This window comes from Solenopsis invicta, chromosome 12, assembly GCF_016802725.1.
Source record: "Solenopsis invicta isolate M01_SB chromosome 12, UNIL_Sinv_3.0, whole genome shotgun sequence".
In the NCBI taxonomy this organism is placed as follows: Eukaryota; Metazoa; Arthropoda; class Insecta; order Hymenoptera; family Formicidae; genus Solenopsis; species Solenopsis invicta.
Genome location: NC_052675.1, coordinates 20,976,570 through 20,998,264, shown reverse-complemented (window position 1 = coordinate 20,998,264; position 21,695 = coordinate 20,976,570). Strand labels below are relative to the sequence as shown.

At 38.4% G+C, this 21,695-nt stretch overlaps 3 protein-coding genes across 6 annotated transcripts in view; 2 read left to right on the top strand and 1 right to left on the bottom strand.

Moving 5' to 3' along the window:
- Positions 1 to 10,042, top strand: part of LOC105202718 (mediator of RNA polymerase II transcription subunit 13-like) — a 34,146-nt gene extending 24,104 nt beyond the window's left edge. For 2 of the 4 annotated variants that reach the window (XM_026136190.2, XM_026136189.2), the window contains exons 6-17: positions 111 to 260; positions 1,563 to 2,133; positions 2,735 to 2,941; positions 3,080 to 4,867; positions 5,450 to 5,792; positions 5,877 to 6,190; positions 6,316 to 6,507; positions 6,658 to 6,969; positions 7,184 to 7,522; positions 7,708 to 7,989; positions 8,061 to 8,347; positions 8,426 to 10,042. In XM_026136190.2, the coding sequence (XP_025991975.2) occupies positions 111 to 260; positions 1,563 to 2,133; positions 2,735 to 2,941; positions 3,080 to 4,867; positions 5,450 to 5,792; positions 5,877 to 6,190; positions 6,316 to 6,507; positions 6,658 to 6,969; positions 7,184 to 7,522; positions 7,708 to 7,989; positions 8,061 to 8,347; positions 8,426 to 8,558 (4,918 nt within the window). In that variant the 3' untranslated portion in view covers positions 8,559 to 10,042. Of the gene's footprint in view, positions 1 to 110; positions 261 to 1,559; positions 2,134 to 2,734; positions 2,942 to 3,079; positions 4,868 to 5,449; positions 5,793 to 5,876; positions 6,191 to 6,315; positions 6,508 to 6,657; positions 6,970 to 7,183; positions 7,523 to 7,707; positions 7,990 to 8,060; positions 8,348 to 8,425 lie in introns of all 4 variants that reach the window. The other 2 variants (XM_026136192.2, XM_026136191.2) reach the window with 2 other exon arrangements.
- A 352-nt stretch (positions 10,043 to 10,394) lies between these two features.
- On the bottom strand, positions 10,395 to 21,605 carry LOC105202750. Its single transcript, XM_039455442.1, has 12 exons — positions 21,455 to 21,605; positions 21,215 to 21,343; positions 20,691 to 20,771; positions 20,240 to 20,606; positions 19,798 to 20,166; positions 19,554 to 19,714; positions 19,441 to 19,462; positions 12,652 to 12,699; positions 12,347 to 12,534; positions 11,834 to 12,041; positions 11,621 to 11,759; positions 10,395 to 11,305 (listed from the first exon to the last, which is right to left on the bottom strand). Exons 1-12 carry the CDS (start codon positions 21,539 to 21,541, stop codon positions 10,762 to 10,764), a joined length of 2,343 nt encoding a protein of 780 aa, XP_039311376.1. The 5' UTR covers positions 21,542 to 21,605; the 3' UTR covers positions 10,395 to 10,761.
- LOC105202720 (probable trafficking protein particle complex subunit 2) lies at positions 17,684 to 19,231 on the top strand. The gene is made up of 3 exons (XM_011171372.3): positions 17,684 to 18,106; positions 18,319 to 18,552; positions 19,014 to 19,231. The coding sequence occupies exons 1-3, from the start codon at positions 18,017 to 18,019 to the stop codon at positions 19,110 to 19,112; spliced, it is 423 nt and encodes a 140-aa protein (XP_011169674.1). The 5' UTR covers positions 17,684 to 18,016; the 3' UTR covers positions 19,113 to 19,231.
- Positions 21,606 to 21,695: the final 90 nt, after the last annotated feature.

Genomic DNA, 21,695 nt, shown 5'->3' with positions numbered 1-21,695 from the left:
TATGCAATTTTTCGCAATTGATACGAGTTGTTGCTTCAGGATTCTATAAGGTAAAATGATAGGGGAGATGCGTTCACAAGGAAACGAGATGTTAAATGCATCGGTTGCAGGTATACGACCCCCGGGGGTTGGAAGAGCCTGGCCTCCTCTCAGGTTCAGAGGGAGAGGGTAGATAAAGGTGGACGGAGGGTCGTACCGTTTCACCGACGGTCTACCACTCAGTGGGACGCTTGTCCCTCTGTCCCTGCTAATGCCCCCAGGTGGGTAATTTCTAGGCCCCCAGATGCGAAGAGGGAGAAAGAGATCATCTTCATCATTTCTCTTAATCAGTCACCGCAATAACTCCAGTTTTACGTATGTGATCATAATGATCCCCCATAACTTCACACACAGATTCATCGCTTTCGGCAACTCCATCATGTAATATATTCAAATAACTCGAGGTGCACAATATAACGTATTAATCAAATTTCATTTTAACTAGACAAAGGTGCGAGGCATGTGACTTTTTGAACGCAATTTGAACATCGAGTTGCGCGTTTAAAGAATGACGAACAACAGACTAATATATATCTTTTATATTTGAGACGTGTAAAACTGTGCAAATGTCGTCTCACGGAACACTTAAAATTTTTCAGTGGGTAAATGGGACCTTCTAATGTTGTTGTCTCGTCTAAATAATCCTATGCGGTATAAGATTGCCAATTATTTTTTATGTGTACTAATACAATGTAGTAAGTACAGATGTACATCTCGATGAATAGCACTATAACAAAATATCAGCAATATATTTTCTTGGAGAATTATTTCTATAAACTATATATTTCTTGTAAAAGATAAAAGCAAGGGACAGAACTCGGTTAACGAGCTTTCACATATGATCTATTGACCTAAAAGTATTTTCATGCGCATGATTCGGTAGCAGATGGGATCTGAGCTTTACACATGATTGGTAGTGCATTCCAGCATATATTTTCCTCTCGTTTAGTTATTTTGCTTGCGTTATACGTGTAATATACATAGAAAAATAGCATATGCTTTGCATGTGAATAATGTTCGATATTTCTAGCATTTATTTTGCTTTATGAGTTGTCGTTTTTACGTTCCATCCATGACATTTAACAAGCTTCTATTTACATTCACGCACATTTTATATTTCGATAGGCGCGGCATACGCTTTTTTTCGAATGATTCATTGTCTCATGAAGTAATACGCCGCACAAAATTATTTTAACATCATTAATATTGAGAAAAATTAACAAAAATGTCGCTACCTTAATGTAACGCTAAGATATTTTTAAATTTTTCAAGAAATTATTACAATGCAGGGAAAACTATAGTCTAACTATAGTATAACATTTTAATAGTTTTTACACTGTTTGTATATTGTTTCACTTTGATGGTTCATTTGCTTTTTCCTATGTTGGAATACATTAGTCAATGCTTTCTTTCACTCTCCTTTGACATTAATAATATTAAATGAGTATTAAACTCATTTTTCTCATAACTCTAATTGAAGAATTATAGGATGTGTCAATACATAATCTTTAAAAATTGAGTAGGTCGGTACTGAGTAGAACGGAAGCACCCAGTACACCACCGGGCGGTCCACCTTCCTACTCGCGCGGACCACCAACGGGAGGAGATTGCTTACCAGTGCCGTCGGTCGGCTCGCCAGGTTCCCCAGCACCATCGCCTCTTCTGACTCCGCACTCCGAGCCGGCATCGGTCCCGCCCGCGGAACCTACGATGCCAACTCTCAGCCCGCAACCTCCACCAAGCCACACGAACACTGCCCCACCCCTAACCCCGTCGCAAGGGCCCAAGTCTATTTCTTCCGCGTGCAACAACCAGGTGCACAGTCCGTCGGTTCCCGGACCGATATTAAAACGACCAATTTTGGTATCCCGAGAGTACGAGGGTGCTCTTTTGGAGGACGAGCAACCGTTATCCGAGCTCTATAATTACTCGCTCCAGGAGGCTTGGTTGAATCATCCTGTAAAGCGTTTCAAGGCCATGAACATTAGCAATCCGCCGATCAATCGAAGCAACGTTCTCTACCCACCGATGAAATCTCAAGCGCTCCAATCTCAAGCTCCTAAGCTGGAAATTAAACAAGAACCCGTTGAAGCTGTAAGTAATATTTATTATTAATAGGAAAGAAATTGGATAACTTAGGTACACTTTTAAATATGAAAATGTTTATATCTTCTTATCAGATATGAACATGTCAAATAGGAAGAGAAACTTGAATTTTTCTATTAGATGTCTATTAGAATCTTATTTAATGAAATTTTGTGTAATTTATTTATAAAATTTACAAGTTATTGAAAATTTGCAATCAATATGCTTTGTCTCGAATATATATGTGTGTGTGTGTGTGTGTGTGTGTGTGTGCGTGCGTGCGTGCGTGCGTGCGTGTGTGTGTGTGTGTATATCCAGAGCAAAATAAAATATGATAAACATATGAAAATTTTTATCTGAGAGCTTAAATATTATTGAAAATATTTAATTATTTATTTGAAAATATAAATAAATGTGTATAACTGTGAAAAAAATGTAAAAATTGTGTCACTAATTTGAATATGTTTTTAAGATATTTATTAACTTCTTTGCAAAGATCACAAAAGTATTTTAAATTATCTTCAATTCCAGCGCAAATGCTCGGCTACTTCTTCATTCGTAAAATGCATTATAACTTGTATTAATGATAAACTATGTCTTGTAATATCAGGGCGAGTGTATTGGAAGAAGAACAGATCCATACGAGTTCGATGCGACAGGCGAGGAAAATGGTACGAATGTCGATGGTCTCAGACGACAAAGGGACGATCCATCTAAACCAGGATCTCTATTTACTAGCGAGGGTCTCCAGCCATCTTACAAAGACCTAGATCAGATATTCGACAACTCCGATCCTGATACTTCCAGCGATGAAACGGTATGTTCAAGTTTATTTTAGAAATAGCTAATATAATTTTGTACATGACACAGGAACAACCAAGGAAAATAAGCGATCGAAAATCGTGCTCGAAAATCGTAACGGCAAATGTTGGATAGGATGCATTTATGTTCACAGAATCTGAATCAGCTACAGATACAAACGCCACCAGGCTCGAATAAATCTGGTGGATTACACGAAGAAACGAGGGTGGACGGTGCGAACAAGAATAATAATCGAGGAGTCACTGTTCTACGACCAGAAGAACTATCCAAAATGTTTCCAACTCCTCCTTCTCTAGAGCATAATCCTGTTGCCTCGCCTTGCCAGCTAAGTGACCCTCTCATGGACCAGACTGAGCTGCTGATGCCCTCACGACCGCTCAGACATCTGCCTGACATCTATCCCAATATGGGCTCTCCGCAAGAAGAGCCAATTGACGATTGGTCATACGTGTTCAAGCCGGCAGCCATCAGCAAGATGGTTGGTTCTTCCAAATACGCACCCCTCACGAATCTGCCTAGCCAATCTCTGCCATCCATCACACTGCCATCGCACTGCGTGTACAGACCTTCCTGGCAGTGCAATCCTGCTTCCACCAATCAGGCCGACAAACCTCTTCCACCAACCAGGCCCGGATCAGTGCAACAGCAGCAGCAGCAGCAGCAACAACAGCAGCAGCAGCCGCAACAACAACAACAACAACAACAGCAGCAGCAGCAGCAGCAGCAACCTTGTCCACAAAGTCCGGCGCCACCTTACCGTTCAAATACTCTGCCCGGTAGACCACCACCACCTCCATATGACCAACCTAGCCCAGCTACATCCACTACTTCTTCGTATCTTAATAAAAATCTCAACAGCATCGAAGCGGATACACCAGGACCCGCTCGCGCGCCCGAATCAAATTCCCTTGTAGTGAATATTCTTCTGGGTGACACTGCACTTAACATCTTCCGCGATCATAACTTCGATAGTTGCAGTCTGTGTGTGTGCAATGCTGGGCCCAAAGTTGTAGGTAATATTAAGGGTGCCGACGCGGGTGTTTACCTCAGCAATTCGTGGGTGAGTTCCGGGCTCTTCCAAGACGACGATCAAATCAGATGTAGTTGCGGTTTTAGCGCTGTGGTGAATCGCCGACTCGCGCATAGAGCGGGTCTGTTCTACGAGGACGAAATGGAGATCACAGGTGTCGCCGAAGACCCGGCGGAGAAGAAAAAAGGTTCACTCACTTCGGTCGCGTGTCCCGGAGCAAAAGCGACCTCGGAGGGCCTCGACACGATACCACCGAATGTTCTCGAGTTACTGCGTGAGCAATGCTTGATTGTTCAAAGTTCTGCCAGCAGTCTATACAGAGCAGCAAGGATATGCGCCACCGTGAAAAGTTATCCGACATTGACGCCAACGGTGAACACTTTGGAGTTTAACGACGGTAACGAGGTGTGCGTTGCCGCGCTCGATCAAGGCAAACTCGATGGTGCGCATAACGAAAGGGCAGCGCGGGTGAACGGCGTGCATCGGTGGGTGTTTCTCAGAGCACGAGGTCCCCAATGCAGCGGCGATATCGTGCGAATGATGAGGTCGCTACAGCCGCTGCTCCAAGACGCAGTGCAGAAGAAGTGTACGACGCGTATGTGGGAGGCACCGTACACTGTCGCCGGACCGCTCACGTGGCGACAATTCCATCGTTTGGCTGGCCGCGGCACCGACGATCGTTGCGAGCCACAACCGATACCTGCTCTAGTCGTCGGATACGATCGCGATTGGCTGTCCTTGTCACCATATGCGGTCTGCTTCTGGGAAAAACTATCGTTAGAACCGTTCGCTGGACCCAGAGATGTCGCTTACGTAGTCGTCGCACCCGACAGCGATTGTATCGTCAGTAGAGTCAAATCGTTCTTCCGAGAACTTTCCTGCACGTATGAGGTAAGTGCAAATATTGTATATTGTATATAAATAATTTTACTTGAACATTAAGATACCCGGGAGAATTGTTTTTGTCTCGATAAAAGACACTTCGAGTTTTATGTATTTCTTTTTTCTTCGTCACAATAATGGATCTCGATTATGTTAATATGATCAACAGTAGTGCGTGAAATTCAATGAAAATCTGCCTTTCTGATATCCTCTTGTCACATTTCTTCAAAAACCAGTAATATTACTGAATGGATTTATTGTGCAAAAAAAGAGCAATATTTGGATTTTGTTACAAAATATTGCAACAATATCTGTAGTATGTTATATAATAAAATTGACCTGGTTAATGATTACATACTAGAAAACAATTATTTTTTAGTTCAATGTTATTGAAATTTTTTTTTATGTATTTTAAAAAATACATTTTAAAAATGATTCTTTTTGTAATGGTTTTTTTTCTATATTGGATATATATATATATGTTATGTATATGTATATCTAATTTGTAATTCTCGTCTAATTCAATCAATTAACTTTGCCCGCACTAAAAGAATATTTAAAAAACTAAAACTTGAATTTTTTATTCGCCAGATTTGTCGATTAGGAAGACATACGCCAATCTCGAAACAACTACGAGATGGAATTTTGCGCGTCGGGAAATCGACCGTGCAGAAACTGGCAAAGCAACCAATAGACGATTGGTTCAAGTTTTTGGGAGAGAATCATATAGGCGAACTGTTAAGATTGTACGCTCAAGTGTGCAATCACCGATTAGCTCCGTATCTGACGCAGGTCATACAAGATCGTAGCTTGTTAGATTCCAGTGATTCTCAACCGGCCAACAAACAGCAGCAACAGCAATCCGCAACAATTCCCGTTCCTGATACGATGCCAGCTACACCCGATGTATTAACGACCAAACCCGAATCTGTTGGTACGTTTCCATCGTACTTTGACGATACAGTTTTAGCGACACGTACCTCGGGTCGAGTCTAGCGAGATTCGTTGCCTTTTACAGAAGGGGAGAATCCACGAAGCGAGACTCCCTCCTCGAGCACAGCGACGAATAATCAGAGCACTACTAATACAGCTGGTAATACGACACCGACTTCTCAAACTACAAGCAACACAACGCCGATTACTACAACCACAGGTCCAGACGAGGAGGAGATCGAACCTCCGGCTATCGTTGTCTACTTTGTTGAACCTTTTTCGTTAGGCGGCACCGAGGATCCCGATCGACGACGGCTCGCTATTCTGGCTCTACTCAGAGCTTACTCTACTGCGATCAATAGTATGCCCGAAAATATGAGGTCAAATATTCACGTTCAGGTAATAATCCAAGTTCTAGGATGGAAATTAATAATTTGAAAACTGTTTTAAGATTTTTGAACTGATCAGCATTTTAAAGTTGTGTTTTTATGGTATTCTGACGATTGCGATTAATTTGTTTTTAGCTAATATCCTTGGAAAGCATAATGGAATTGGGTCGAGCTCGAGAAAGGCGAAAAATTCAAGATGAGATGAGAGCTTTGGCTTTGAATGTCTTTTTGCAAGGGCGTAGATTATTGAATCATAATTCTACGGTGAAAAGCCTCACCGGTTTTGGTACTGCCGCCGCTGCGGACCTCTTCCTCAAGAGCAAAGATGTAAGGTTCCATTGTGTGCTAGATCAATTACTTGCTACGCGATCGCAGATCCAAGTTTTGTTCGTGCGTTGCAATATTGGCGTTAAATTACAACGATACAGATAATTTTTTATATTTATATTTAGTAATATTCTTATAATTGTATATCAGGAACGGAACAGGGCGCCTTACCGTCTTTATGCGCCAGCCTTTGTGCTAGCACCGTTACGGGCGAAGAGCGAAGCTCCCGAATCGTTCGGCATGCCAAGACCCGAGGAATGCGCGGTGCTTTATCTGAGTTACTGTTTGAGCGAGGATCAATCTTGGCTATTGGCGGCCGCGACGGATGACAGGGGCGAAATTTTCGAGACCGCTACAATTAACATCGATATACCCAACAGGAAAAGAAGAAAGCGCGCTTCAGCTAGGCGCATCGGTCTTCAAAAGCTTATGGACTTTATACTGGGTGTAATGTCCCAGGGTGTAAGTAAAAATTTTACAATAAATTTATATAAAGTTAATGATAACCAAATACTCATTTATTACAAATGCACATAAAAAATCGCGATTTAAACTCTCATTGGTATTTTTTTTTAAGCATTTTTTTATTACATAATATTTATTCTGTAAATAGTTTTTTTGTATTAATTAATTATACATTTTTTGTATTAAATAATTTTGTATTATTTTTAATTAGGTACAACCTTGGAGACTGGTCGTGGGTCGAGTAGGACGCATTGGACATGGCGAATTGAAAGGATGGAGCTGGTTACTTTCTAGAAAAGCACTTTTGAAAGCTTCGAAGCATCTGAAAGAGATATGCGGACAGTGTAGTCTCTTGTATCCTTCGGCGGCACCTTGCGTGCTCAGCGCATGTTTAGTCTCACTCGAACCGGATTCCACTCTGAGATTAATGGCCGATCAATTCACTCCCGATGAAAGATTCAGTCAGGCGTCTGTAAACTGCCAGTTATCCACACCTCAAGATGTCACGTGTACTCATATACTTGTTTTCCCTACATCCGCTACCACTCAAGTAAGAAAATGTCATTATATGTACATAGACTAAATTAATAATATTTTGTGTGTGTGTGTGTGTGTGTGTGTGTGTGTGCGTGCGTGCGTGCGTGCGTGCGTGCGTGCGTGCGTGCGTGCGTATGTATGTATACATATTTCTCGAATACAGTCAAACTAAACACTACTGTTATTTTGATGTTTCAGTCGTCGCAGACCGCATTTCAAGAACAACACAACGTACCCGAGTTAGGAGATGACGAATTGTTTTCCGCTCTAAACGACGACATGCCGGAAGGCATGGAAGGAATGGGTGATTTTAATGATATTTTCAACGTTTGGCCTGAGCCGGGGGCAGGCGGTGGACAAAGTCCAAGCGGAAGTCCACATCGTCCTGAAGGTTCGCCGCATGGAGGAGACGGCGGTGGATCGGGCTTAGGTAATCATGACGGGCCGGGTAGTCCATTTCCGTGCAGCAATACGCCAAGAGTAAGTCTTTGTCAATGAATTGTGCGACTGAGTTATGTACATGTAAAATTACATGTAAATTTATGTCACAGATAGCGACGACTGAGCAGGCAGAAGAGGTTGGCACGCTTCTACAACAACCACTCGCTCTACAACCACTCGCTCTTGGTTATCTAGTATCGACTGCGCCAACGGGACGAATGCCACCATGGTTTTGGGCAGCTTGTCCACATCTCGAAAATGTTTGCCCGGTATTCCTGAAGAACGCGTTACACTTGCACAGTCCCGCGATACAACAAAACAGCGACGATTTACTTCAGCAACAAAACGCACCCACTGCTCATCCGTTGGACTCGCAGTACACCACTGACGTGCTTAGGTTTGTATTTGCGGTGATAATTTTCGCTTTTCAGACGTTTGTTGCGCGGAATTTGTTATCGTACAATTTTTGTGATAGGTACGTGTTGGAAGGATACAATGCACTGTCGTGGCTTGCACTGGATGCAAACACCAAGGACCGACTGTCTTGCTTACCAGTGCACGTACAGGCGCTCATGCATCTTTACCATGCAACGGCAGCTCTCGTCTGACCCACACCCTCTCCCGTTGTAGTGCAGTATATGCACCTCTCTTATGCACTCCTTATTATACCGTCACTCGGGGCTTTACGAGAGCAACTGATTTCCTATGCCCTTTACCTATACTACGTTAGTTAGGTACTTAGAGAGAATGAGATTGTCTAGGTACAGAGTACGATCCTTCTCGACCATATGTAAAGAACCGAGCTTTTTTTACTCGGACTCTAATTAATACACAAGTTAGCGCAATGAAGATGCAACGGCTGAAAAAAAATGCAGAACTCGATGAGAACGAACAGCGACTCTCTTTACCATTTTTCTATTATAACACAGGCGAAATAGATTGTACTTTGTGTTTACGATCGTATCTCGTATTTCGTAAGGAAAAATGAACTGCGCATCCAATACGACCATTGCCAGTGAAAGCAAACGTGAGACTTTACGAATGGTAGAAGCGAAGATGCGAACGATGAGACACTGCGAGAAAGAAAGTAAGATAGGACAGGGAAGAATGAGAGAACGAGAGGATGAAAGAAAAAGATGATGAGAGAAAAGTGCGAAAGAGATAGAGAAAGAGCGCGTGCGAACGAATGAGCGAGTGTAAGAGAGAAAGAGAGTGCATAATAAAAGAAAATGATTTTCGATTGCCTCTCTATCGATAGATAGTTGAATTACAAATCAGAATCTCTAGAAAAATTACGTAACCAAAAGTTTTTAATTGTAAATTGAATTTTGTACAAAGCTTTTATTATTAATGGCGACGAAGTAATATAAATGATATTACGTTGTTTTTTAATTTTATATAGATGATATAAAAAAAAGAGAGGTGGACTTCTTTTTTATAAGCGATGCCTCGTACAAGCCCCTGGTGTAAGAAGTATGACGATTATAATATTATATTATGCTCGCGCGGCACTGGGTCGCTGTTATCATGTTTCCTGGACCCGTTAGCGCAATTTTTCGATGCTGTTTGACAAATTTTATTCGGATTAGGTGACCTCTATATATTATACATACATTATAGTGTAAAATATTGTTTTTAAATAATTTATGAAGTGAGACATCGCCGAGATTAGATAATTGAGAATGAAAGAGGGGAAATAACCGCGAGAGTGAAAGCGAAAGAGAGAAAGAAAGAGAGCGAGCGAGAGAATGAGGAGAGAACGAGCCAGTTATACAGAGATTGTTTTCCTCCAATTTAACTTTGAATGCTAACAAGAAAAGAAGAAAAGACACGAAGAGAAAAATGTGGGGCGCGTCTGAGTGGAGCCACGGTGGCCAATTGCGTCAGTCGCATAGTACAAATATGACTTGTACATAGAACCCCTAACTCCCTAATTAATTGGTTAATTTACTCACACCCACACTCACTCTGTATCTATAGTATTTATTACTGGGTAGTACGTCATTATTGGGATTATTATTATTATTAAAATTATTATTACTATTATTATATTAATATTACGAAATACAGTTTTATGTGTATATATATATAATTACATATGTGATTTTTCTTTCTCGTATTTGCAGCACCCAAGAAATTGTCTTGCAGGCACAATAGAACTACCTAGAGAAGAATGTCTTTTGCTTCTCATATCAGAAAAAAAAACAAGTACAAATAATTAGATCGAAAATTTTCATTTGCAAAACGATTGTATCGTATCATCAGATATCCGAGTGTTTGGCATTAATATTCTGCTACTTTACGTTGAATGGTGCTATTATATGTTTTCATTCTTAATACAATTAGGAATATGAAAATGTATTTTTTTTTTTATATCAAATACTTCTAAAGAGAAAGGATAAGATACCGATATTTTCGGTATATATTGGCAATAAAATGTGAGATTCGTTCTGCAGGTTATACGTTTTATTTAGGAGTTTAGACGCTTAAGAAGTTATTATCACATCTCGTCTTACAAAATAAACACGTGACTTAGTATTGTAAAAACTGATGAAATTCTAAATGATCACGACATGTATCTATTGTGCTTGCAGTATCTCCCTATTTTTTCTATTCCAAACTACAGCTATATCCATTATGGCCATGACGAGTTTAACATAGATACGTGTAAAGACTTCGTATATTTAAGAAGTACGATATATCACACTTTTCATCCGCTGAGAATTATAATTGTATCGTTGGCTCGAATGGACTAGTATCATGTACAAAACAATAATTGAACCTTACAGTCTATTTACGACAGTATACGGACTAGTATTCGGTCAACGTCGACGGTCGATCTGGAGAAAACCTCTCCAGACTGTGATTAATGCCATATGGCCTCAAATGATAAATCAGATACTCCAGAACGTACATCATGTTCGGTGACACATAGTGGAATGAAACGGCACTGTCTGAACAGCAATTTAATCCATCCTTGGTATCATAATAAATATACTTCCAATACCAGAAATTTTTATCTACGTGATTTGGTATCAAGTGGTGTTCCGGCACGAATGGAAAGAATCTACCGCGTCCGTGAGGGTCTCTGGTATCCATCGCGCGTACGCCAACCTTTTCGAGACATTTTCCCATTTCAACATCCTCCGCGCCGCCGTTATCTGGCCGGCACTTGGTCTTATCGGGTAATCCCTCTTCCACAAACTTGCGCAAGCCTTCCTTACTAAGTACATATCCCGCGCCACCGCTCATGTAACCTTGCTTCACGAAAGGTTTAAATCTGCATCCGAAATATAATGAGGAATTTGGATTGTACGACGACAACATGTATCTCAGATTCTCCACTATCACATATCTAAAAACATAAAAAAATTGTTCCAGTTATATATGTAACATTTTATTAGCAACAATGTTTATTTAAAAAATATATACAACTATTAATTTTAATTTTTCCATTTTGTCCTAATGTGTTCGATGTTATATGCATTTGTCATATTTTTCAATGTCGACATCAATACCAAAAAGTACCAAGAAGGTATCAATTTGTGCTACTTGTTTATGTATACTATGCCGTAAAAATAAATCATTATCGCGAGAACAGAATATGCATATACTGCATATCGTGACCATGTTGTAAAGATAAAATTTATCGTGAACAGAATATACTTACGTATCGTCGTCAGCTTTCATGAACCAATCTACTTTGTCTTTGTACTTTTCATAAGCGTATCTAAACGCTTCTTTGGTTTTGGCCCATAGATTATCTCTACCCTCTTTTACTGGCAACACTACAGTCGGCAAGCTAGCGTCTAAAAATAAACGGCATGAATACGTCATACAAATATCTTATCTGCATAATCTTTATCTATGGCATTTGAATTACCTGCCGCAGAACTCATGAAAAGAAGTACGTTGCAACGTTTTCCCCATGTCGCTTTCACGTGACGAGCTTTGCTCTGATGGTTTTTTGGACCAGTCATAATCCAGCAAAGAACACGCACTTTTTTCGCCATATCCTGAGCTATTTTATCCTCTCCTTTGTGGAAATCCTCATCATCACCATGAAATTTTACCTCGGTTTCGGGGCCAATCTATTAGAAAATTCAGTGAGAGATAAGATATAAAAATCATTTCATAATTATCTAGTAATTAGAAAGATATTTTTTGCATATATTTTAATTAAAAAAAAAAAAAAAAAGAAAAAATTTTTTTTGTTTTTCTTTTAGATTAATTTAGCCAAAAATAACTCTTCACTCTGACTCGTAATCTCTTGTGTTTACACATCAAACAGCACGTTATTTACTCGACGTATGGTACTCTGAATAGATAAAGCCACCAGCGTGAGCTTGTTAAAAATATTATAGTTTGAAATATAAAATATACATTGCACATGTACCTCAGATTCCAGTTCCGAATAATGATGAGGATCTCTAGAAAGGCTAGAACCACCTGGCACCCAACTGAACATATGCGGTACATCTCTCGTAGATGAAATGAGCAGACATGCCGATAAAAAGCCGAAAACCATTCCAGCAGAGAGTGTTAATATAAATCGCCGCCCACTTCGACCACCTGTATAAAAAACTGATTGCTATATTTTCTAATTGTTACAGTTTCACATTTCCAAAGTATAGATTAATATAAATCACAGATAGAATCAGAAACACAAATTTATTTACAGAGACTTGAATGTACGCTTACTATCGAAACTAGGAAGCCGCTGCTGCACCATGATATATAGTATATAAACTGTGACTCAACTCAATGACGCTATAAATGCTGGAATATAAATTGCAGTCTTCTCCCCATTCATTTTTACTTGTATAAATGCATGATACGATACTTTATATTACTGCCTTTTCTCTGTAAAATGTTATAAAAACATATATTACTGTTTTATGATTATACCATATAATATAAGAGAAGCACTGTGTTAACTGTTGAACACTATATTATACGATACAATATCGATGCTGTTCTACCGATATCTTATCACCTGATAGTATGATTATCAATTACAATAATGAGCAGATAAAAAAGACATGATTATTTTTATATATTCTTATGCTCTCATTCATAAGTATATTATTATTTCTTAATTCTTCATTATGTTATTAATACATTATTATTATTTTTTTTCTATTCTAATCTAATTCTTTTTTTATGTTGCAGATGACTGTTTCTCTAAATCAAAATTAACACATCATATGTATATTATTAATAATCATTATTTTTACAAGTATATAAAAATGCAGAGAAGGTATCGAAAAATGACATGTGTATAGCTAGTGTTGAATTTATAAAACTTATACATCTAATAATTTTGTACACATACCTGATCAACAGAATATTTTGGTAACACGACAAACTCTTCAAGGCCATCTCTAAGCTCATATATTAAACTCGTTACTCGCAATAAAGTAGCTCATCTTCGCTGAACACATCTTTCCTCTCCTTCTATCTTTTTTAGTCAAACAAGATTGGTGAAGAATACGGCGAGTTATATATATATATATCTATATATGAGTGTATCCAATATAAAATGTACGTTTTTCCCAATTCAGAGGACTGGATCTGAAAAACGAAAGGAACGTTGAAGACAGAAGAGCACGGAGGTCGGTCTGGTAGAAGTCTCGAGGTAAGACTACCTGGAGACAACGTTACGCTGCGCAATACACGTTCAACTTGTTTGAATAATGTACGCGCTTATGTATCTGAACGTGTAAATGTCCAGTGACGACGAAATAATCGTCGCTACGACACATTACAGGTAACGCACAACGCTGTGGCAGCTTCGCTGATAGTACTGTTGACATACCCCACGATATCGCGGAACGTTATCTCAAAGTCTAGTAAAATGCAGCTTATTACGAATGCATCGGTGCTCGCTGCGTACACAATAGGTGAGAATATACAGAAAATAGTAAAATATGCAACGCTCGGTCTACTATTACGCAATGCCGCAATTACACATTACACGCACATGTAACAACACGCGAAGCACGCGGGGGAGCGCGTTTGACGCGAAACCGTCCGGCGGAGTGACGCTGTAGCATTCCCTCGACAACAGAGTGTACCGCTGACGAAGAAGGAAAGAAGAGTTGAATTTTGCAATGGTAATACGAGAGCGGAACGCGGAATTTTTGCGATAGTCATCAGTTTCCGTCGCACATTTTTATTGAAGCCTGAGCTATATTGAGCTATATAGCTCTCGCACCGATGCGTCCGTTTGTTAGCCCGCGTTTAATAATTTTTATTCGCGCAATCGCGCAAACATTCGCATGACAATGTCATCGCGTTGTGTGCACCTCGCGGGCGTAACGGAGAGAAAGAGAGAGAGAGAGAGAGAGAGCTTTCATTCACGAACCGTGCGTATCGCCCAGCCGCCGATTGTGCACCGGGGGATGCTCGTCGCGCCTCGTCGCCGCTTGAGTCGCGCAATTCATCGGGAAAAATCTCCTTTTATTTTTCTCTCTCTCTCTCTCTCTCTCTCTCTCTCAACTCGATAACACGCGCACGCTCGCGGATACGGTATGTAGATTCGGATCCTCCTCCTTCTTCTTCTGCTCCTCCTCGATCTTCCAAGAACCGCGCGTTATCGCAAAAACTTGTTTATTGCGTCGGAAATACCGGATACCATCGACCCCGTGATCAATGGCAAGATTAGGAAAGCCGACGTGTCCACGAGCTCGCGCGGCTCGCATTCCTCCTTCCCCCGACGGGCCACGGTGGTACTCGTGGACGATTCACAGGCGAACGCCTCCGAGGCTTCCGAGCGACGGCGTCATCCCGCGAGCGTTATCGCGAGATCGCGAGGTGTCGGACGGCGCGTGAACGGGCACGAAAGAATCCGCGACCGTTCAGCGGTGATAACAATCAGCACTGCGCGCGTCTCGCTCGCGCTCTCTCTCTCTATCTCTCTCTCTCTCTCTCTCTCTCTCTTTCTCCCCCTCGCGCGACAAGCGTGTCGTCGCCGTCGTCGTGCGTCGTCGGTGGTCGGTGGTGTCGATGCCAATGAATACCAGTGGATGCGCGCGCTTGTGTACATACGTATGCACTGGTTGGAAAATATATTCGTGCACCGAGGCCGTCTCCATTCTGACTTGTGACCATGACTACCGTCACCGCTGTCTCCGATTTCATCGCATATCGCGAGGAAGCGGCGCGGGGAAGACGAACATCGGGGTGCGCGATACGACGCCATCCGGCATGGCACGCGCGCGCGCACATATATGTGTGTGTGTGTGTGTGTGTGTCGTATCGTATCGCATCGCGCAGCATGCTGTGTGTGTGTGTCGTATCGTATCGCATCGCGCAGCATGCCGCACAATCTCTTCGCGAGATTATCCCGAAATTATGCGTTTGCTAACATATGTTTTTTTCCGCGAGAAAAGATTATTGTCGTTTCTCGCGCGCGCGCGATTATCTTCGGTTTCTACTCTATTATTTTGCAGCGGCGGTCGGCAATTACGGTTGATGACAATATAAATCGTTGTTGTTCGCGCGTATACGTATTACGGAACTCGTCGAAAGCGGAGACGCGAAAACGCGATAATATGCCGTCGCGTTTCGTTCCAAACAATTGATAGTTTTAAAATTCCACACCTAACATCTGTTAAAGAGAGACACGATATAATAATGTTGCAGATGATGAAAAATTGAAAAACTTACTAAAAAAAAACTTTCCGCATAAATTTAAATAAATTTAATTTATACATTTAATTAAACTTTATATATATTTTAATACACAAAATAAGAAAATGATAATAAAAATCATTACTCGATGTTACAAGAAATATAATATATCGAGCGCTTTAAAATTTATAGCGATTTCGGCTGGGGCACATCGGTTGCACATTTCAGGTGTCGGTGCAACTTTTGTGTTTGGCTAGTTAAAGTCCCTCAATGGTGCCGCGTATTCGTCTGGGGACTGAATACATCTCATAAGTGCATATTGGGTGTATGTACACAAAGTGGACCCGAGAAAATAGTCGGAGCCAGTTTGTGTGCCACCGATAAGATGGCATACCGGTGCGCCCCAGCCGAAATCGCTATTAGATATCTGCCCTACGGACTGGATAAAGGATAAAGTAGGTTCCTGTAAATAGTCGGTATTTAAAAAGAGATTCGCTTTTTGATAAGATTGGATAGGTAATACACATAAAATATATATAATCTGCATTATATAATACAATATAAACTGTAGAATATAAACTACATTTTACATAAACAATATCTAATATGGATGATAGAAGATTCAGATATCAGAAATTATATTTTATTTTTTATTTTCAATATTAATATATTTTTATTTTATCAATATTATCAAGAAAGTCAGATATATATTAACAGTTTTATAACTTAATTACTTTTCCTCTTTGTATCATCCGCTTTATAATAATTTACATTGCTTTTATTGTCTACATGAAAATCCAGCAAACACTAAATTACAATTATATAAATGTTAATTGTAATCTCTAACAATGTAATTGTTGTACAACCTACCTACATTTATATAATTTTTTGTTTGCGTTAACAATACAAATATACACGTATATAATCCATCCCAATTAGCAGACAGTGTTTTGAATGTTGTTTAAATATTTAAAAAATGTTATAATGAAAAGTAAATATTTAAAAACATTATCTGCTGTTTGGGATGTAGACGTAATCTGCTTGAAATTTACAGCACAGCTGGTTCAATATATGATCGATTATCTTTTTTGAGAAAAAAGAAAAAGATATTACGAAAAAGTCTGTTTTTTACTGTGTTCGAAGAAAATAAACTTATAATTTTTGAGACGGACAATTTAATATAGTTCTAGCTAAAATCATAATGGGAACATAAAAAATTGAATTTAAACGAGAAACGCGTTGCAATTATTCGCGAGACGGATCACTATACTGCATGCAGAGTTGAATAAGTTAATACTTTTTTTTAACTAGTTTAAGTTAAAAGTTAAAGTGGCTTATAAAAATTATAGTTATATTAAAAGTTGCGCTAAGATTAAATTAAATTAAAAATTAATTTTGAAAAGCATTATTTACATTAAATTAAAATGTAAAATTATAATTTGCAAAAATTAGTTACTTTAAATAACGAAACAATTATAATATCAAATAAATTTAATATTTTATTTGTAAATTAAGTTTACATAAAATAATAGAAATTTATTTTATTTGTGTAGTTTATATAGGTGTATTTTTAATCTAGGCAAAAAGTTAACAAGTTAATTGTCTCAAAAACTATTAGAAACCATATTATTATTTTCTCCGAGCACAGCAAAATAAGCCTTTTTCTAACTTTTAAAAACGCGTACAAATTAAGTTGAAAAATGCGCAAGTATGCAATACTCAATTTTCAAAATCATCTGAATGCAGTTTTGTGTTGCATTTTTAAAAATTCCAAATATAGTTTTTATTATACTCACTTTTTTAACCTGCTCTTTTAATCGCGACTTTTCGAATCGTGACGCGCGAAGTTTCGAACACTATAGTCAAATGGATCGGAATGTGTCATTTATACAGGTTATTACGTATTGAGTATATCGGGTTAATATATATACGACTGACTTCCTTTGAATAGTATAATATATATTTGAATAACAATTATCTTTGTGATTAGACGTATAGTCGTGAGCTAAAAGGTTGCAACACATTTTCTTCGATTGTTTTTGAAATGTAGACTTGCTCATCAAACGGCGAACATAATTGGTTCTTACCTGTGGATCCAACCAATTAAGCATCGAACCATCTAACCATCGAAGAAAATGTGTTGCAACCTTTTAGCTCACGACTGCATGTATGTCATACATACACAGCAATATAAGGAACTTTTGTGTCTGGCACACTTATTGAGTGTTCTTTAACTCATCATTATATAACATAATCAACGAATACATCAGATGCGCAAACTGCGCAAATGTATGGAGATTTCCATTATACAATAGAATTGCCCTACTTTAAAATGGATATGGCTGGATATGGCTGCGCCGTGTATGGAACATAAAAGACGTGACGAAAAAGTCACGTATCGTATTGTAACGTAACCGTTCGGCATTTCGCTATGACCTCAAATTATTACTTCGCGATAGTCGGCCACGCCGACAATCCGTTGTTCGAGATAGAGTTCAATAATGCCGGAAAAGATGCGAAGGTTCGTATATTTTGAGGTTAGGCCCTGAGCGATTTTTTTCATCAATGTAGATTAACTTTAATCTCAATTTAACTTACCCTTTACATTCTTCTAAGAATTAGAAGGAGATTTTACTTTTTATCTTTTACCAATTCTCGGAAGAAGATAAAAATTAAAGCGATATTGTATTAATGGGAATACTGGACATGACTCGACTTGGTTATTTATTGTAGAAGGAGGATCACTCGCATTTAAATCAATTCATCGCCCATGCGGCGCTCGACCTCGTCGACGAGCACACGTGGAAGACGACGAATATGCATTTAAAAGTCGTGGATAAATTCAACCAGTGGTTCGTCAGTGCGTTTGTAACGGCAACTCACATACGATTCGTCATGGTGCACGACAGTAAAAACGAGGACGGGATCAAGAACTTTTTTAACGAAATGTATGAGACCTACATAAAGGTAATAGTTATATTTATCATATATCGTACATTTAGCCACAGTTAATTTATATGTGTTGTACGTAACTCTCCAAAGCTGACAATAGGTCTATCGGACTCTATCATAAATTTTGAATTTTATTATTAAAATAAACTTAGTATTCATTCATTTTTATACAAATTATATAATTCTGACCCGTTTAAATTAATTGTATTTTTTATAGTAGTATCTATATAAAACCTACCAATGAAACTGGTATTCATAGTCATAAATAATTTTCAATCTTTCTGAAAAATGAATCAATCAATCAATCTGTAATTAATTACTCTTTCAAAGATTGAAAATTATTTATGATTATGAATACTAATCTAATAGCGTCTTTCAATTAACATAAATTAAATAAGTTTCACAAATCCAGCATCAGTAATAACTGTGTTGATAACTTTATCAGAAGAATGCTTACAATTACCTCTCTGTTTCAGTACTCGATGAATCCATTTTACAAACTGAATACTCCTATCAAGTCCTTGGGATTTGAGAAAAAGGCACAATTATATGGCAGAAAATATTTATCTTCGTGAATATGAGGATTGTACAAGTAAGAGTGTTTATAATATATTTGCTTTTCTTCTCTTCATTTAAGATTTGTATGTGACATGTGCTATTGATATTTAATAAATAAATATTGTAAATATCTTTCCATCAGCTTTAATATTCAAGCATATTACTTAAAAAAATTATAATTGTTCATATTTTGATTTTGTATAGAACATATATATGTACATAAGTTAATTGTATTGTGTAATTGTTGAATTATTTTTATAAAAAATTTTATTGTATAAAAGACAAAATTTTTCTTATATATTGGCTTTCATATTTATATATAATGCATGAAAGTGTGCATTTTCTATTCCATTTCCAGATCTTGTATCTGAAATGTAAAAAAAAAAACATATTTGTGTATCAGAACAATTATTATATAAATTATATATGTATGTATATACATATTATTTTTATTATACCTCTTGTACTTTCTGCATCTCTTGAGTCAACAAATTATCCAGGATCTCCTGGAACCGTTGCCTCAGCTTGACGTTTTCTATGTTGGCTATTTCGATCTCCTGTTGTTGTCTTCTTTGTCGCAATTCCGCCAATTCCGCGTGAAGAGTAGCGAGACGCGAATCTGGACATTTTCAGACATTTTAAATAAAAGTTGAAGATGTTTGTGTTAATCTCTCATAGATGGAAACGTTTATTTAAAATTACCTTTAGATGCAGATATCGATGTGGGTGTAATTATCGCTTCAGTGTAATTATCTGGAATCATATATTCCGACTGGAATTGCTCCATTTTTGGAACTTTTTGTGAGGTACTCTCATCCTGCTTTTCAATTTCCATATCGCCGTTGTTATCATTTTGGAACATATCTTTACTGAACTCTGTAACTAATCCGCTGCTCGTTGTCGCGTTGTTACTTGATCTTTCGGAATATGCAGCTTGCATAGAATTAGAATCTGAAACTCTACTGTCCGCCGAAAGACGACTATTCTCATCTAGCTCCATCACGTTTATGTTCGCCTCTTCGTCGTCGTCCTCGCTGTCGCTCACAGGCTCACCAAATATATCGTGTTCAGCTAAAACATTAATTCATTAAGTACAGAACTCAAAATTCCTCCATCTATAAATTTTATATAAACCAATACTCACCAACATCCAGACTTTGAGACGTGTTTCCATTTATGCTGTCCCGTTTAGTCTTAACCGTACCAGACGATGACACCTTACTGGGTTTCGACGTATCCTCATCTTCGCATATCACTTCCCACTTAACATTAACGGCATCATTATCCACTCGCAACAAACGTTTAACTTCCTTCTCGATCTCCGGCGCCTCTACGTATTTCTTCTTTAAGGTTTTCCTAAATCTTCTACGCCTAACGTTTTTAGTAGGCGGCGTAATACCGTGAGGCCAAAGGAACTTTTTATCAACTTTGTTTGGATCCTTTTTCTTCTGTTTAACAGGAGACTCCTCGTCTGTTGCAGTGTGATCATCTTCTTCTTTACAAATTACCATCTAAAGAAACGTCGCAGGAAAATAATGTAATATAAATTTTTTGTTTTCCATATTATTTATAAAATCCTTTTTTATTTATTTTACCTGGCATAAGTCGGCAGTCTTATAAAAGCTTTTGTTATCGATAGTTTTTAAGGATTCTACTATTGTTGGCAAATCCACAACCTAAGCGACAATTTATAAAATAAATAGATTATATACCATGAGTGAATCATGTCGATTGAAGTCTGCAGCAGATATTGCGATTTTTTTCTGTTGGATTGTTTACATGCTGACGATTTTGCAAGTTGCTATGCTGAAAATTGTATAGTCTGGTAGGCACATTGCTGACTGGTTAATTAAATTTTTGTAATGGGTTAGATGGTATTTTTTTCATGTGATTTCGTGCTGACTCATTGTAAAAGCCAGCAGTCAAAACGGACTCTTACATTATATGATCAAAATAATCTTTTTGCATCAAATTTTTTTATTTATAATTGTAATACCTGTAATAATTGTAATCAGCCAGCACAAAAACCTATATAGTACGAAACCAAGTCAGCAAGAAAAAAAACGCATTATATGCTATAGATTTTAGTTTAGTTGCATAGGATGACAATCAAATTTACCTTAGCATGGAGTAACCAGTGATCAACCCTAACCTCACCATAACGCATATCGTTCTCCAATTTTATACTTAATCTATCTTTTAAGGGCAAGTTGTTCCGTAACGCCTCCCTCAGTACTCTGGCGGGTTCCTTAAAGGAAATTGATTTAAAATGTAATCTTTGACTTGCAATTCGTCTATATGCTTTCCAAATTAGGTTAAGTTCAAGTGGAATTATGAAATAGCGATATAAGAAACATACCAGCGGTAACCGCAAAATAAATTGACTCTCTAATTCAACTTGTGGCTCGTTACGATTTTTGTAGTCAGTACCGGGATGGCGACTCATTTTCTTTCGATTTTTTTCAGTGGAACTCACAAAATCGCAACTGATTCGCAACAAGAACGAAATGTTGATTGGTCAGCGCCATCTAGTTTTGATAAGTATCCGCGGTAAACCAAATTGAAGAGCGATGACGTTATCGACTATATGATTGTTAATA